General features: G+C 42.5%; 1 protein-coding gene across 1 annotated transcript in view; it reads right to left on the bottom strand.

Annotated features, from left to right (window-relative positions):
- Window positions 1-13,400, bottom strand: part of fasn (fatty acid synthase) — a 53,342-nt gene extending 39,942 nt beyond the window's left edge. Inside the window, 5 exon segments of the mRNA XM_071535633.1 lie at window positions 343-543; window positions 1,451-1,624; window positions 1,746-1,898; window positions 5,725-5,860; window positions 13,149-13,400. Of these exon segments, the coding sequence (XP_071391734.1) occupies window positions 343-543; window positions 1,451-1,624; window positions 1,746-1,898; window positions 5,725-5,851 (655 nt within the window). The 5' untranslated portion in view covers window positions 5,852-5,860; window positions 13,149-13,400.
- Window positions 13,401-14,377: the final 977 nt, after the last annotated feature.

Raw genomic sequence — 14,377 nt, 5'->3', positions numbered from 1 at the left:
GATAAGAGATAGGGCGGTGATCTTATGTACAGTACTTTCAAAATGGAAAAGTCACTCAAATTAAACAATACTGACAATAACTTCATGCCGGTAGAATCGAAGATTTTAATTTAGACAATTTTGCGGTCAATGTATCACAACTGGTCTGAGCTGGTCTTGTCTGCCAATCAGGGTCCAGTATTGTGAAGTCTTCAAATGAATTCAATGAATACCCCATTCACTAAACTATACTTATTCACAAGACATCCTGAGGAACAGTATTCTGATCCCGAGCCATTCTAGATTTGAAAACAAAAATCATAAAAAAAACGAATCATACGGGACCTTGAACTTTCTTTTTACCTGAGGAGTCGAAGGACTTGCAGGTTCCCTCGGGACTGAGCATGCCCAGCTTCATGAACTGCACCGAGGTGTTTGGCTTGAGCAGCAGGTTGACCCCGCCCACCAGGGCGGCGTCGCAGTGGCCGTGGCGGATGGCCTGGAAGGCGTTCTCCAGAGCCAGCAGGCTGGAGGAGCAGGCTGTGTCGATGGCAGTGCTGGGGCCTGGGGAGGGGGAGGAGGACAAGTAGATTCAAGCAACAAAAAAAAAAAAAAATTCTATAAAAAATTAATAAAAATAAACAACTCACTGGGTTTGGCAGCGGTTAGGAATAGCTGAATTTCACTATATTTTGATTCATTAGCAATTATTCCAATTAGAAGATAGGGATGGGACAATATATCGAAATTCAATATATCGTGATACAAAAATTTAACAATACGTATCATGGGTCAGAACAATGAATTGTGATATTAGCTCCATTTTGTTCTGCAGTAGTAATCACAAATGATACGGCTTGCCCATCACAATTTCACAAACTCTCCACTGAAATTATATTATTTTCACTTTGTAATGACATTTTTAAATTGTTGTTTACATTCTAGTGAGCCGTCGCTAGAAAGATTTGTGGCTCAGAAATAAACAGAATTCTGCACCGTCAGACTTTGTTGTCATTGAACTTTTATTTATCACATCATATCGTGGTTGTATTGAATCGCGAAACCCCATATCGCGTATCGAATTGTATCGTGAGATGAACATATGGTCCCACGTCAAAATTAACGTCAACGGAAAATTTTGCGACACTCAAATAGGGCTGAACGATTTTGAAAAAATATCTAATTGTGATTATTTTGACTGATATTACAATTGCGATACCAGTCAAAGATGTTTTCTTAAGTCTGTAGAATATGATGTGTAGGCCAGGACATCTCTGCAGCATGACAATATTTAATATAAAATGGTATTCTGACACACATTTCGCCTTTAACAAATATTGCGCCTCCTGCGATTTGAAAATTGCAGTAGGCCATATTGTGATTCCGATAAAATTGTTCAGCCCTACACTCAAAATACACAACAACTAAATCTACGTAAAATAAGACAACCGAAGTAAACCCGCGAGCTTACCGTTGAAGTCGAAGAAGTAGGAGAGTCTGTTGGCGAACATGGCGCGCTGGCACCCGGTCATGCTGTAGCCCAGCAGCTCCTCGGGGTCTCTGCTGAAGGCCTCGCCGGCCTCCGAGCCGCTCACCCCGATGTAGACGCCGGTCTTGCTGCCGCGCAACGCCGCCGGGTTCAGTCCTGCACCGCAACGACACCGGAACGACACCTGAGACCAGAATTCATACAAGCCACGAGGGAAAATACACATAGTACACTATCCTCGATCCGGACGCTTCCCCGCCCCGGTTCTCTTTCTTACCTCCGTCCACGATGGCCTCGTAGGAGATCTCCAGCATGAGGCGGAGCTGGGGGTCCATGGTGTGGGCTTGTTTGGGGTGGACCCCGAAGAAGGCCGCGTCGAAGTGGCTGATGTCCTTCAGCTTGCCGTTCCTCTTGGGCAGACCGTACAGACCTGGAAACAAAACGGTAGAGATGGGTCATTTTCTAAAGTGTTTCCTTACAGATGAACTGATTGTTTGTGCACATCCATGGCAAGTACAGAGAAGGTTTCAATCAGATGTGATGTAGTATCATGTTGTATTACGTATGAGCTATCGAATCGCAAAGTTCCTGGGACACAGAAGGGGAAGCTAGCAGGTACAGAGGATGAGGGATTTGTTCATATAAAGGTGCCATTTCAAAAATTTTGGACTGGCAGCCTCTACCAGCCTCCACTCTGCATTTTACACTGTGTGTCACCGGGTCGGATTTGGCGGGAAAATCTGCTGGATTGCTTTACGGCACAAAACAGGAAGAGGTTCTGTTCTTCCAGAGCAAACGGAGCTAAAGCTTTCAGAGTTTCTGGCAGCAGATGGTGGAAGGAGGGAAAGGAAGATCACTTGAAATCCCTTCCAACAAAGCCAAAGAGAAAATCTTTGACTGAAGGAAGCAACAAGGAACGGGGCATATGGGGAATGTGGTCTTAATGTTGAGAAACACTAGCACTAACAATAGCACTGGCGTGAGATAGAGGCTACCAACCATCTCCACCATAGTCTCATTTGTTTACAGTAATTAGACCAAGGTATCACAATTCATTTGTCAATGATATATTGAGGTTTAAAAATATCTCATGTAGTAGGTTTAAAAATATCTCATGTAGTACCTTTGAAGTGTTCATTAACTAATGTTAACTAATGCATTTAGTAACATGAATTAAACATGAATAACATTAACAAAGATTAGTTAACATTAAATGCACATGAACAACTGCATTAAGTCATGTTGTTATACATGTTTGTTAATAATGTTAACTAATGTGTTTACTAACATGAATTAAGCATAAACAGTAGAGCTGCAACAATTAATCGATTAATCAATTAGTTGTCAACTATTAAATTAATCGCCAACTATTTTGATAATCGATTAATCGGTTTGAGTAATTTTTTAAAGAAAAATAAGTCAAAATTCTCTGATTCCAGCTTCTTAAATGTTTCTGGTTTCTATTTTATTTTCTGGTTTCTTTCCTCCTCTATGACAGTAAACTGAATATCTTTGGGTTGTGGACAAAACAAGACATTTGAGGACGTCATCTTGGGCTTTGGGAAACACTGATCCACATTTTTCACCATTTTCTGACATTTTATAGAGCAAACAACTAATCGATTAATCGAGAAAATAATCGACAGATTAATCAACAATGAAAATAATTGTTAGTTGCAGCCCTAATGAACAGTGACATTAACAAAGAGGAGTTCATATTAACCACACAGTATACACAATAAACTGCATTAAGTAATGTTGTTATACATGTTGGTTAATGCCAATGTATTGTCTACATTGAAACCCTAACTCTTCATGTATTACTTAATCATTTCCTGGCAGTGATTAAGTCACAACAAGCACTACCTTACGTGAATAATGTGTTATTTCATGTCATTTGGTATAGGCCTACCTGCTGTAAAGTGTAAACTCTTCATGTGTTACTTAATCACTTTAGTTAAATGTCAGAATATGCTTAAGTCACAACAAGCATTACCTGATTAGATGTGAAACAACAGTCTGTTATTCAGAAATAACAGACCGTTGTTTCACATCTAATCATACCACTCTGCAGTCAGGAAGTCTGGTCCAATTTGGATGATTTCTAATCAAATTCAATGGCAACACCTCGTGCCAAAAAGACGTTACTTGTTACTTGTTAGTTACTGCAGACAGTGCTGCTGCACTAGTTTTGGCGGAAGCTTGTAAGTTAGTTTAGCTCAGTGGTTCTCAACGTGGGGTCCGGGGACCACCAGGGGTCCCTGAGGGGGTTCCAGGGGGTCCCCAGGAAATTGATGAATTGTTAAACTTCAGCATTATTTCATTTACAAAAACCTAACACAATTACAGAATGTAGAAGAATGATCATAGTTTCTGTGTTACCTCTCTACCTACAATACAGATAGTCATGGAATTCTGGACAAAATCATATCCAACGATAAATATATTCTCAGATTTGGGTCCGAGAGACAAAATCTCATCAAATGGGGGTCTGTGGCTCTAATGTGGGCTAAAATAGGGGCCCTTTATATGAAAAAGGTTGAGAATCACTGCTTATAGTAAAAGCATCTGGTGATTCAGGGTGATTCATGCATCAGGGTGTACTTTGCGATAACAACCGGCCCTCGCTGTACATTATCCCTTACTTATCAAAGCAACAGGACGCCTTCCCATTCTCCTCGCCCTCCTATCGCTATGCAAGGGCCGTCTCGGGCCGTCCACCTCGGGTTTCCTCCTTTCTCCCAACCTCCTCCTCCTCCTCCTCCTCTCTCTCTTTCTACTCTCCACCAGCCTCCCCTGTGGCCTGGTGTGTGTGGTCTGAGCGGTGTCGGCTGGCCCCGGTCAAACCCCTTTTTTTTTTTTTTCTCAGCGCATGAATGTGAGCTCTAGACGGTTGCCAGGCACTGAGGGGCTAAGAGGTTTTATTCACACGGACGGAAAAAAACGGAGAGAGGGAAGGGAGTGGGAAAGAGCGAGAGCAGAAGAGGAGTTTTTTGAAGGCCGATACCGTAATTTGCGAATCGAAGCTGCCGATAGCAGATATTCAAGATCTTTAAATGTGGCAGTTTTCATGCAAAAAAAAAAATAATTCAGTGTTTCCCTCAGAATTTTAGTCTTATCAGGGTGGAAAAGCCTCTGAAACAGCCTTTAGACTATAACGGGACACTCAAACTTTCTCTCTTCTATTAGGCGGTGATATAAAAATTCAATAATGTGGCATCTGACGGAATGAGAGACTCGCTAGCTGACTGGAGTATTATTCAGAAAAAAGGAGGAAATGTTTGCCCTTGTTGGAATTTGCATTTGCCGTGTTTGCACAGAGATTTCAAAGCCTGATTTGATACTCCACAGCTCCACGGTTGCATATTCCAAGATGTAGCAATGTGAACCGGTTTACCCTCGACTATACGGGGGTTAATGACAGATTAATTGTACCGATATTGCGCGTCTGCAGTCTCTTCAGAACGCCAGACAGGTCGATCGGGTTATGCCGTCATAAACTCCCGACACTTCGGACGAGATCGTAAATGTTTACGACTTGCTCGGCTCAGGTATGCATCTTGGCGGGACAACGAAGAGCCTCGATTACATCATTTGAAAGCGAGAGATATAGAGAAATCGGTTTTATCTAATCGCCGAGATCGATAAGGGGTCATCGCGACTTTCCGGGTCAAGCCTGAAAATTCCATAGTCCAACCCCAAGCGAAACTCGGAATATTTTTGCGAGTCTAGACCCAGGGCTCCTACACATTTTCAATTAAAAAATTCCATACTTTTTCCAGACCTTGATTTGTCTGGTGTTCAATATGATTTACGCAGATAGACATCTTGCCCCTGCTAACTAGGTCATATCACTGTATAGATGAAGATTGTTCTTCACAGCCACAAATATCAGAATATGTGAGATGATTGGCAGAGTTTCCATTTGAAAATTCCATATTTTTCCCAGACCCTGTGTTCTTGACTGGATTTGATTCTGGTCTGTATCTGATATAATGCATGCTGACAGCGGCTGGGTAATAAGAGCGTCCCTCTATCTGAACATTATTCTTCACATCAACACAAACTGTGGACTCAAAGTGGCTCTACAACAACATAAAAGCTAGAATTATGTGTGTATCGGACCTGAACCGCAACATTTTTCATACTTTTCCAGACATTTTTTTTGTCAAATTCCCAAACTATTCCGAGACCTGGAAATGATCAAATACTTTTCCAGACCTGCCGTAGACCTGGATTTTCTCTGTGTTTCTCACCTGGCTTCCACCGCCGGTCGTCCTCCGTCACCATGTCCACGCCGTTGAAGAGGTTCTCCCAGAATTCCTCCAGGTTGTCGGACTCGGGCAGACGGCCCGATATCCCTGCTATGACTATCTCGTCCATGCCGGATCACTGCGGGGCACACACACAGAGAGAGAGAGAGAGAGAGAGAGAGAGCATGTGGGTTAAAAATGAGAATAAGAGAGGTAGACAGGGTTTTTATCCACACTGGACAGTGAGAGGAGGAGGAGGGGGGGGGGATGTAGGTATGCGAGAGATGCAGGACACAAAAATGAAAGCGATGTCAGAGATAGAGGAAAACAATAACAAACGGAGCAAAAATTCACAGAGTTTGTGAAGAATGGCATGTATTTGCAAATAAGAGCCATTCAGACGGAGCTGAGAGGGAGATAAGGGGAAAACGTGAGAGTAAGTGACACAAAATAAATATTTGAAAGGCTCGGAGCAGGGGGAGCTGTTAATATTCAGTATCTGCTTTTAGTCTCGACCCAGTTCTATGCATATTTAATGTGTTTTGAAGCTGTGAAGAAAACTCAGGGTTCAAAACAGATGGCCTCTGACCGGATAACCAGACATCCAGTGTGTTATTGTGCACGGTCAATAATGTATGCGATGGGAAACGTTCAGGGGGATTAAATGTTTGGAACACAGAAATGCTTCGAAATAGACTAAAACAAAAATATGAAATGTGAAATCAAAGCTCTTTCTGGAGTGATTTGCTAGATAAAATAGTTCCAGTTGGATTTATTAACGCACACTCTATGTATTTTAGCGATGAGAGATATTTCTGCCGTCGGTAACCGGCAGAATCTGAGGTTCAGACGCCCCGAGGTCCTTCTGAGCACGCATGAAAGAGCACTTACAGCAGACAATGTCGTCTAGTCACAAGCTACTGTGCGCACACATGAGTGAGCACATCCACGTTCGCGCTGTGTGTGTGTGTGTGTGTGTGTGTGTGTGTGTGTGAGAGTGTCCAGCCTGGATCTTTGTTCCTCGTTTCTGGGCCACGCCGTTCCATGTCGGGCCGCCTCCGTTCAGCCAATGAGGCGGCGGCGTGGGGGGGGGGGGGGGCTAGCGGTGACTAGACGCAGCGATGTGAAGCGGTCCTCCTGTCTTTGCCCCGTCAACACCGGCTAGAACCTGCAGCCGGGATCCACACTTGATCTCCCTCGCATCTCGTCTCTTTCACGCAGACGGTGAAGTGAATCTATAAAACATACTGTATGTTCTTCGATCTGCATGATGCTATTTTTTAAATCGTGTCTATTTGCAGACTGGTGCAGAGCGCAATAAGAGAGACACGTGATGAAGAGACATCAGTGGTGGAAGAAGTACTGAGATCTTTTACTTCAGTAAAAGTAGCAATACAACAATGTAAAGATCCTCCATTACAAGTAAAAGTCCTGCATTCAAAATCTTACTTAAGTAAAAGTACATAAGTATTGGCAGCAAAATGTACTTAGAGCATCAAAGTAAACGTACTCATTATGCAAACTGTCCCCATTTAGAGAGTTATATTTTTCATAAATTACTGGAATATTAATACTGATTTATTGACATATATGTACATGTAAGCAGCATTTTAAAGTTGTCAACGTGAAGCTAATCTTAACAATTTAGCTATACTTTTGGGTAGTCTAATCTATAACAATGCTATTTTATAGTTATTTTATAAAGATGATCAAATGTTTTAAATATAAAATATTGATCTGAAAAGTAACTAGTAACTATAGCTGTGAAATAAATGTAATGGAGTAAAAAGTACAATATTTCCCTCTGAAATGTAGTGGAGTATAAGAACAAAGTAGCATCAAATGGAAATACTCAAGTAAATACAAGTACCTCAAAATTGTACTTAAGTACAGTACTTGAGTAAATGTACTTAGTTACTTTACACCACTGAGAAACATTAATGTGAAACCAGTGGCTAAGGACCTGGGTGTGTTATTTGATTCTGACCTGTGTTTTAAGGACCAAATTACAAGGATTGTCCAATCATGTTTTATTCAGCTGAGAAACATAGATCGAAAAGAAGGTCATTTCTTTCCCATGCTGATCTAAAATGAGTTGCAAATGCCTTTGTTGCGACCAAATTAGATGACTGCAACTCACTATATTCCCGACTCAGCCATAGCTCTCTAAATCGGCTGCAGTAGATGGTCCAAAATGCTGCTGCGAGGCTGATTACTGGTTCAAAAAGATATCAACATATCACACCGATTTTAGCTGCATTTAGAATTGATTTTAAGCTTTTATTGAGAACCTTTAAGGCCCTACACAGTCTGGCTCCCAGCTACATTTCTGAGCTCCTAACCCCGTATGTGCCACAGTGCAGTGGTGGAAGAAGTACTCTGATCCTTTACTTAAGTAAAAGTACCAATTCAGCAATGTAAAAATACTCCATTACAAGTAAAAGTCCTGCATGAAAAATCCTACTTAAGTAAAAGTACATAAGTATTAGCAGCAAAATGTAGTTAAAGTATTAAAGTAAAAGTAGTGGTTTGGTCCCTCTGACTGATATTTTATTATATATGACATCATTAGATTATTAATACTGAAGCATCAGTGTGTAAGCAGCATGTTACTGTTGTAGCTGCTGGAGGTGGAGCTAGTTTGAACTACTTTATATACAGTTAGCTAGTTTAGTCCAGTGGTTCCCAACCTAGGGATCGGGCCCCTCCAAAGGGTCACCAGATAAATCTGAGGGGTCGTGAGATGATTAATGGGAGCGGAAAGAAGAAAAAACAAAGTTCTGATACACAAATCTGTTTTCAGTTTTTGGACTTTTTCTCTAATCTTTGATTTTTGCTGAAATATTGGATCATTTGAACATTTATTGAAATGAAACCATGTGAGGTTTAGAGGGAAAAATCACTATTTGGTGGAGCTGTTAACAACTCATAGACATCTGAAATGTGACCCGACTACACACTGCTTTTTGTAAGACGTCAAAAGCCAAAAAGGTTGGAAACCACTGGTTTCATCTTTAACAATGTGTTGTATTTTAAAAGCTTGTTATATTATCCATTGTGTCAAATCTCCATCTGAAAAGTAACTAAAGCTGTCAAATAAATGTAGTGGAGGAGAAAGTACAATATTTCCCAATGAAATGTAGTGGAGTGGAAGTAGAAAGTAGCATCAAATGGAAATACTCAAGTAAAGTACAAGTATCTCAAAATTGTACTTAAGTACAGTACTTAAATGTAAATGTACTTACTACTTAGTTACTTTCCACCACTGAGAAAGGTGCTATATAAATAAAGTTTATTATTATCATTATTATTATCATTATTAACGCTAATGAGACTAAACCCTGTTTCTTTTACCTGCAATAAAATGGCATCTGCAAATTGAAGCCTTTTTTAATGTTACAAGGAATTGAATGTATGACCAATTTGAAATGCAGAACCTCCATCTTTCCTTAACAACACTGTCCACGTGCCTTTTATCAAGCTCACGCTCCTTTGTTTCCATCTCAATGCTCTATTTTCTATGTCGGTTGCATTTTTCTTCCTTTCTCTCCCTGTGTGTGTTAGTCACTACCAGGTCAGGCAGAGGCGACGTGCACACCAAATACAATAAACCCACGTCTGTGTCACACCACACCACCCCACACACACACACACACCACTCCCGTCATCTCAGGAAGAGTGAGAGAGAATGAGTCAACAGTGCCCAGAAACCCCATAATGCACTCTGGCTGCCGGTAACTGACATGAATTTGAAACCAAGCATTGACAAACTGCAGCAGAGGTTGCTCGCTTTTACATAGGCAGAGTTGATTGAATATAAAGTTGATTGACAAGCTTCCTCAAGTGAGAGATATCAGAGCTTATAAAAAACTTCCCACACTCCTTCTTGTAATTACCAATAGGGGCTGATAACACCTTTTCCCACTCGGAAGCTCATATTTACTGTAAATCCGATGTGACCTGAACGCGGCATAAGTCCCACAGTACAGATGCTAGGTCTACAATTGCAATCTCACGTGATCACCTTTCACATATGTCACTCACTACTATCACCAGTAGAAGTAGGCTAAGCCAGCAACAGTAATACAACCATCACAGCCATACTAATGTGGAAAAGGAGTACTAGACACTGGAATTCATATAACAATGCATGCATGTGTCAGAAATCCAGCAGCATCTCAGCACTAAATCTATGAGGGCAACAAGAGGCACTCGAGCTGCCTAAAGTCCCACCATCCTTCCTCATTAATATGCAAATTTATGCAACAAGGTGCGCCAAAATCTAATCAGATACAGGGAGAAGCTGTGGTGTAAGTATGAAGTTTCTATCAGGTATTGTTGTTGAGTTATTGTGTTTGCAAGCATGTGTCGTAACACAGTGGTTCTCAACGTGGGGTCCGAGGACCACCGGGGGGTCCTTGAGGGGGTTCCAGGGGGTCTCCAGCAAATTGATGAATTGTTAAACTTCACCATTATTTCATTTACAAGAAGTTAACACAATTAGAGAATGTAGAAGAATTATTATTTTGGTCATAGTTTCTCTGTTATCTCTCTAGCTACAATACAGATAGTCATGGGATTCTGGCAAAAATCGTATCTAACAATACAAATATTCTCAATGAGACAAAATCTCATCAAATGGGGGGTCCGTGGCTCTAATGTGGACTAAAGTTGGGGTCTTTGATATGAAAAAGGTTGAGAATCACTGTCGTAACACATACTATGGCGGTGGGACGTAAAAGTGACCCTAGTGGCATTTCGGAGAAAAAGTCATTCCGGGACGCCGAGCAGAAGCCGGACCCCGTCATATCTCTCTGTCCTGGACGCCTAACGGGATTTGGCGTCCAGGATGCCACTGCCCCGGGGGGGGGGGGGGGATTAGACCCGCTGTGCCACCTTCAACGCGGTGTCTAGCCTTACCTGACCCAGATCACACGCTATCAGCCTACACATGACATCAGGGATAAGAGACACGGTCGACAACAACAACGCAGTCGCCCCGGCATTCCTGGATTCCTCACTTCATACCAGTTGAGTTTCTGCCTCCATCGCGCTATCTTGGGCTGAACTGGGGGATGCCATTACAAATTAAACTCAACCAGGAGACAGTTCGGCACTGTCTTATGCCCGGGCCTTATCGAAGGAAACTGCATACCCCTCCAACCCCAACATAGATTAGGCTCGTCGAGCAGAACTCCACAACAAGACTCGACTTGTCACACAGCCTGGGGGTGGAAACACAGTGATGACGAATACCGAATTCCATCGTTATTATAGCCGGCCGTGATGCAGGAGGGGGGGGGGGGAACCTGTTTCTGGGTCAAATAGTTCAAGCAGGAACATCCTATACCTCCGCACGTGTCTGTTATAGTGGTGAATGACTCGAGAAACTGGATGTGGATCTGGCAGTGAGAACATGTGCAAGCCTCTGCCCTTCCCAGCCTCCTGCTCTATGTGCCGAGAGCCGCCTGCTGCTTTTTCTTTTTTCACCCCCTTTGTCATAACTTGGTATTATTATTCAGAAAATCCCTTTAATCACCAATGATAATAAACCCCATACTGGCTAATAGGGAGGCTGGCAAAAGAGGGTGGAAAAAAAAAAAAGAAAAAAAAAAAAGAGGGTGGACTGCCAGCCAGTTTCTTTTCAAAGAGATTTGAAAGAGCCCCTTGAGAGCTACCTGAACACCCTCCCCCCCACTCCTCCTCCTTCTCCTCCGCCCCTCTTTTACCATCTTGGCTGGGGCAGAAAAGACAGAGCGAGGGCGTTCTGCGATTTGTCCACGCAGGGTCACATGTGTAAAGGCGGGGGGGAGGAGGGGGGGGGGATGCTTTACTCCCCCCCCCACTTCCCCCCGACATCGCATGGCAAATTCCTCAACCACACTTCAAAATGGGCCCTGGTCCCGTCTCACGCACAAATCCAGCCAAGGATGCTGCTATACACTGACTATACACTGACTTGATTATAATGTCTCCCAGCTCCTATTCAAGCAACTCGTTGTTAGGTTTCCAATACGATACCATGGTCACATACTCATTTCTAGGTAACTGAATTCTCCATAACATGTAGGGGGCTTGAAACCCGTTCTTGTGCCACTCACTCATTATATAAGAGGACAACTGAGAAGAATGCATCTCAAAATGGCTTTAGACCAGCAGAGCTCCCAGTCAGTAACAGCAACAGACCCTCCACAGTGTGTCTGTTATGGCTTGGCTAAGTGAAGCATCAGGGCGACTGGTGGACCGATGGCCTCGGTGACCTGGGCCTAGAGATCTTTCTGCTGAGTAAGCCTTCATGTGAGATCATCATTATCATTATTAACTCATCCCTCTGATGATAAATGCCCGAAAGAAAAGAGTGCTACAGGAGTTGGTCTTGGTAAAGCATCACAACACTATCAGAGTAGCAACAGACCTGAATTGTTTACTTTTTTATACATCATTGTAGCCCTGAGCAAGTACAGTAGAGCTACAGTACAGTCCAGGGCCTTGTGCCAGGCTCCTCCATCAGCCAGTTTAGGACGACAGGGGTTGACTGTATTTAAACCAGGCAGGCATCTCGTGCAGCACCCAAGTTTGAGTGAGAGGTGACGGCAAGTGTCCAAAACATCGAGCCGGTTGATAAATCCAAAAAGAACACTCAGACTAATGAAGACTGTACAGCAGGCATGACGAACATAACACCAAGTTCTTGAAACGCACTTGGACGAACGTTGCACCGGCTTTAAGCTAGCCAAACGCAGAGCTAACAATGCTAACGTCGACTAGTTATATTTTACCGTATTTTGCACCGACTTGATAGCGACTGGGACTCGACAATGTTGTGTTACCTCGCAATGACACTGTTCAGCTGTATTACCGTCTTAACCTGATACGCGCTGTTCTCTAGCTGTGTGGAGAGAGATGTGACACCAAACTCCATTGCTATGTTGGCAAGTTAACGTGGCCTTGCTTGTCGGCAGTGGTTTATACGCTTGAAAACGCAAAACAAGACCTTCAGCGAATTAATAGGAACCATTATTCATTTCGGCACAAGTACGATCCACCAGCTACCAATTATTCCCAGAAAATTTCAACTCTTAGAAGAGGTCGGTCCGTGCTTCCCACGATCTTCCACCACCACCAAAACACACAGCTGCGGGTGCGAACCAATTGTTCAAGTTGACATTTTATGCAAAATAAATGCTGCCTGATGGACTGTGTGTATGCCGAATTGAAGAGTAGAACGCAATGCTTCAGAAAATGTATTTAGTCATACTTTATGTGGTGCTTTCCTTTGCCGAAAGTAATGTTACATTAAATTAATGTATTTTTAATAGAGAATGGGGTAATGTTCTGTCGCATATACATGAGATAATGTCACGCATCGGGACAATGACAACGTTAGCCGGATAACGTTAGCTTCCAATAATCGTCAGTGAACTTACCTGTGTAGCTCAGATGATGTTTTGATGTTCTTGAAATATCACGAATCGGTGAAAAGTTGGCGTAATGTTAGCAATTGGTTGGCATCTATTCTCTCGGTAATTCCTTTTACCCTCTGATGCTTTACTGTGGTGTTCTTCTTATACTGTTGTACTTGTTGGGGAGGAATGGCTGTCTCTTCCCGTTCCCAGCCTGTAACGTTAACGTTAGCCTCTCCGCTTCTTTGAATCTCTTTTCTCTGATGAATTTAAATGTCTCACATTCTGCCTGGCCACGCCACATGGGCTGACAGCTTGGCTTGGCTGCTCAGTCCAATGAGAAAAGAGGCAGGGCTCTCGGCTCCAGCCAGTGATGGGGCAATTCGCTGAACGCGCCTGTAGTTCCAGAGAGAAAAAAATGAAATGGTAAGATAGGGTTACTGGAGTTCACCGTGATCCTCCTCTCAGGCTGTACCGTTGCTTTCTGCTCCGCCCCGCCAGGATGACCAGAAAGACAGCAGGCGGTAGCTGCGTCAAGTTGGACAAGGTTATATGAAAAGAAACGGGAACTCGGGCGATTTTGCCTTCAAAATAAATACCTAAAAATGTTCCTCTTTTGAAAAAAAGATAATCAGGTGACATAGTTGTGAGAATAGTTGATTGCACACAATTTAGGACTCTAAATCTTCGCAGTTCGGAAATAACCACTTTGCCACTGATACATCTGATGATTTTGTATTTTACATAATCTCGTTTTGTTAGTTAGCTACCTAACTATAGTACCAAGTCAGCAACTCTCATGTTGTTAACACACCTGATTTGCTCAGTAGCTAACTGTTGGTCGCTATAGCTAGTAATGGCTAGTACTTGCATGTTAAAATCAGAGTAGTAAACAGAAAAACAACTTTTGGGGAAAACAACAATTTAATTTTAATTTCTCCAGTGTTTTCTATTTTTATTTTTGGAATCTGCATTCAGGGATGTAGTGTAGGGTGAACCCATCTAATCTCAGTTTAACCACGAATTACTCACCGTATTACTTGTGAACCTATTTGGGAGGGTCTTATTTTGAAAGGTGTAACCGGAAGTTATATTTCTTATTCTGTCGAGCTTGACCCTGGTGCTGGCGGCCAAGTTCAAGTTCAGCATCACCACCACCAAGGTTCATTCAGGCACAATTTAAGAGGGATTATTGAGAAACATCACTGTACCTGAGCAATGTTCTATTCAAAGCTCGCCTTTCGAAATTATGT

This window comes from Centroberyx affinis, unplaced genomic scaffold, assembly GCF_046629955.1.
Source record: "Centroberyx affinis isolate AG114_WGS23_722 - 3 ecotype Tasmania unplaced genomic scaffold, CSIRO-AGI_Caff_v1 ptg002745l_1, whole genome shotgun sequence".
Taxonomy (NCBI): Eukaryota; Metazoa; Chordata; class Actinopteri; order Beryciformes; family Berycidae; genus Centroberyx; species Centroberyx affinis.
Note: the sequence above shows the minus strand (reverse complement) of the source record. Positions and strands in the feature narration are given on the sequence as shown.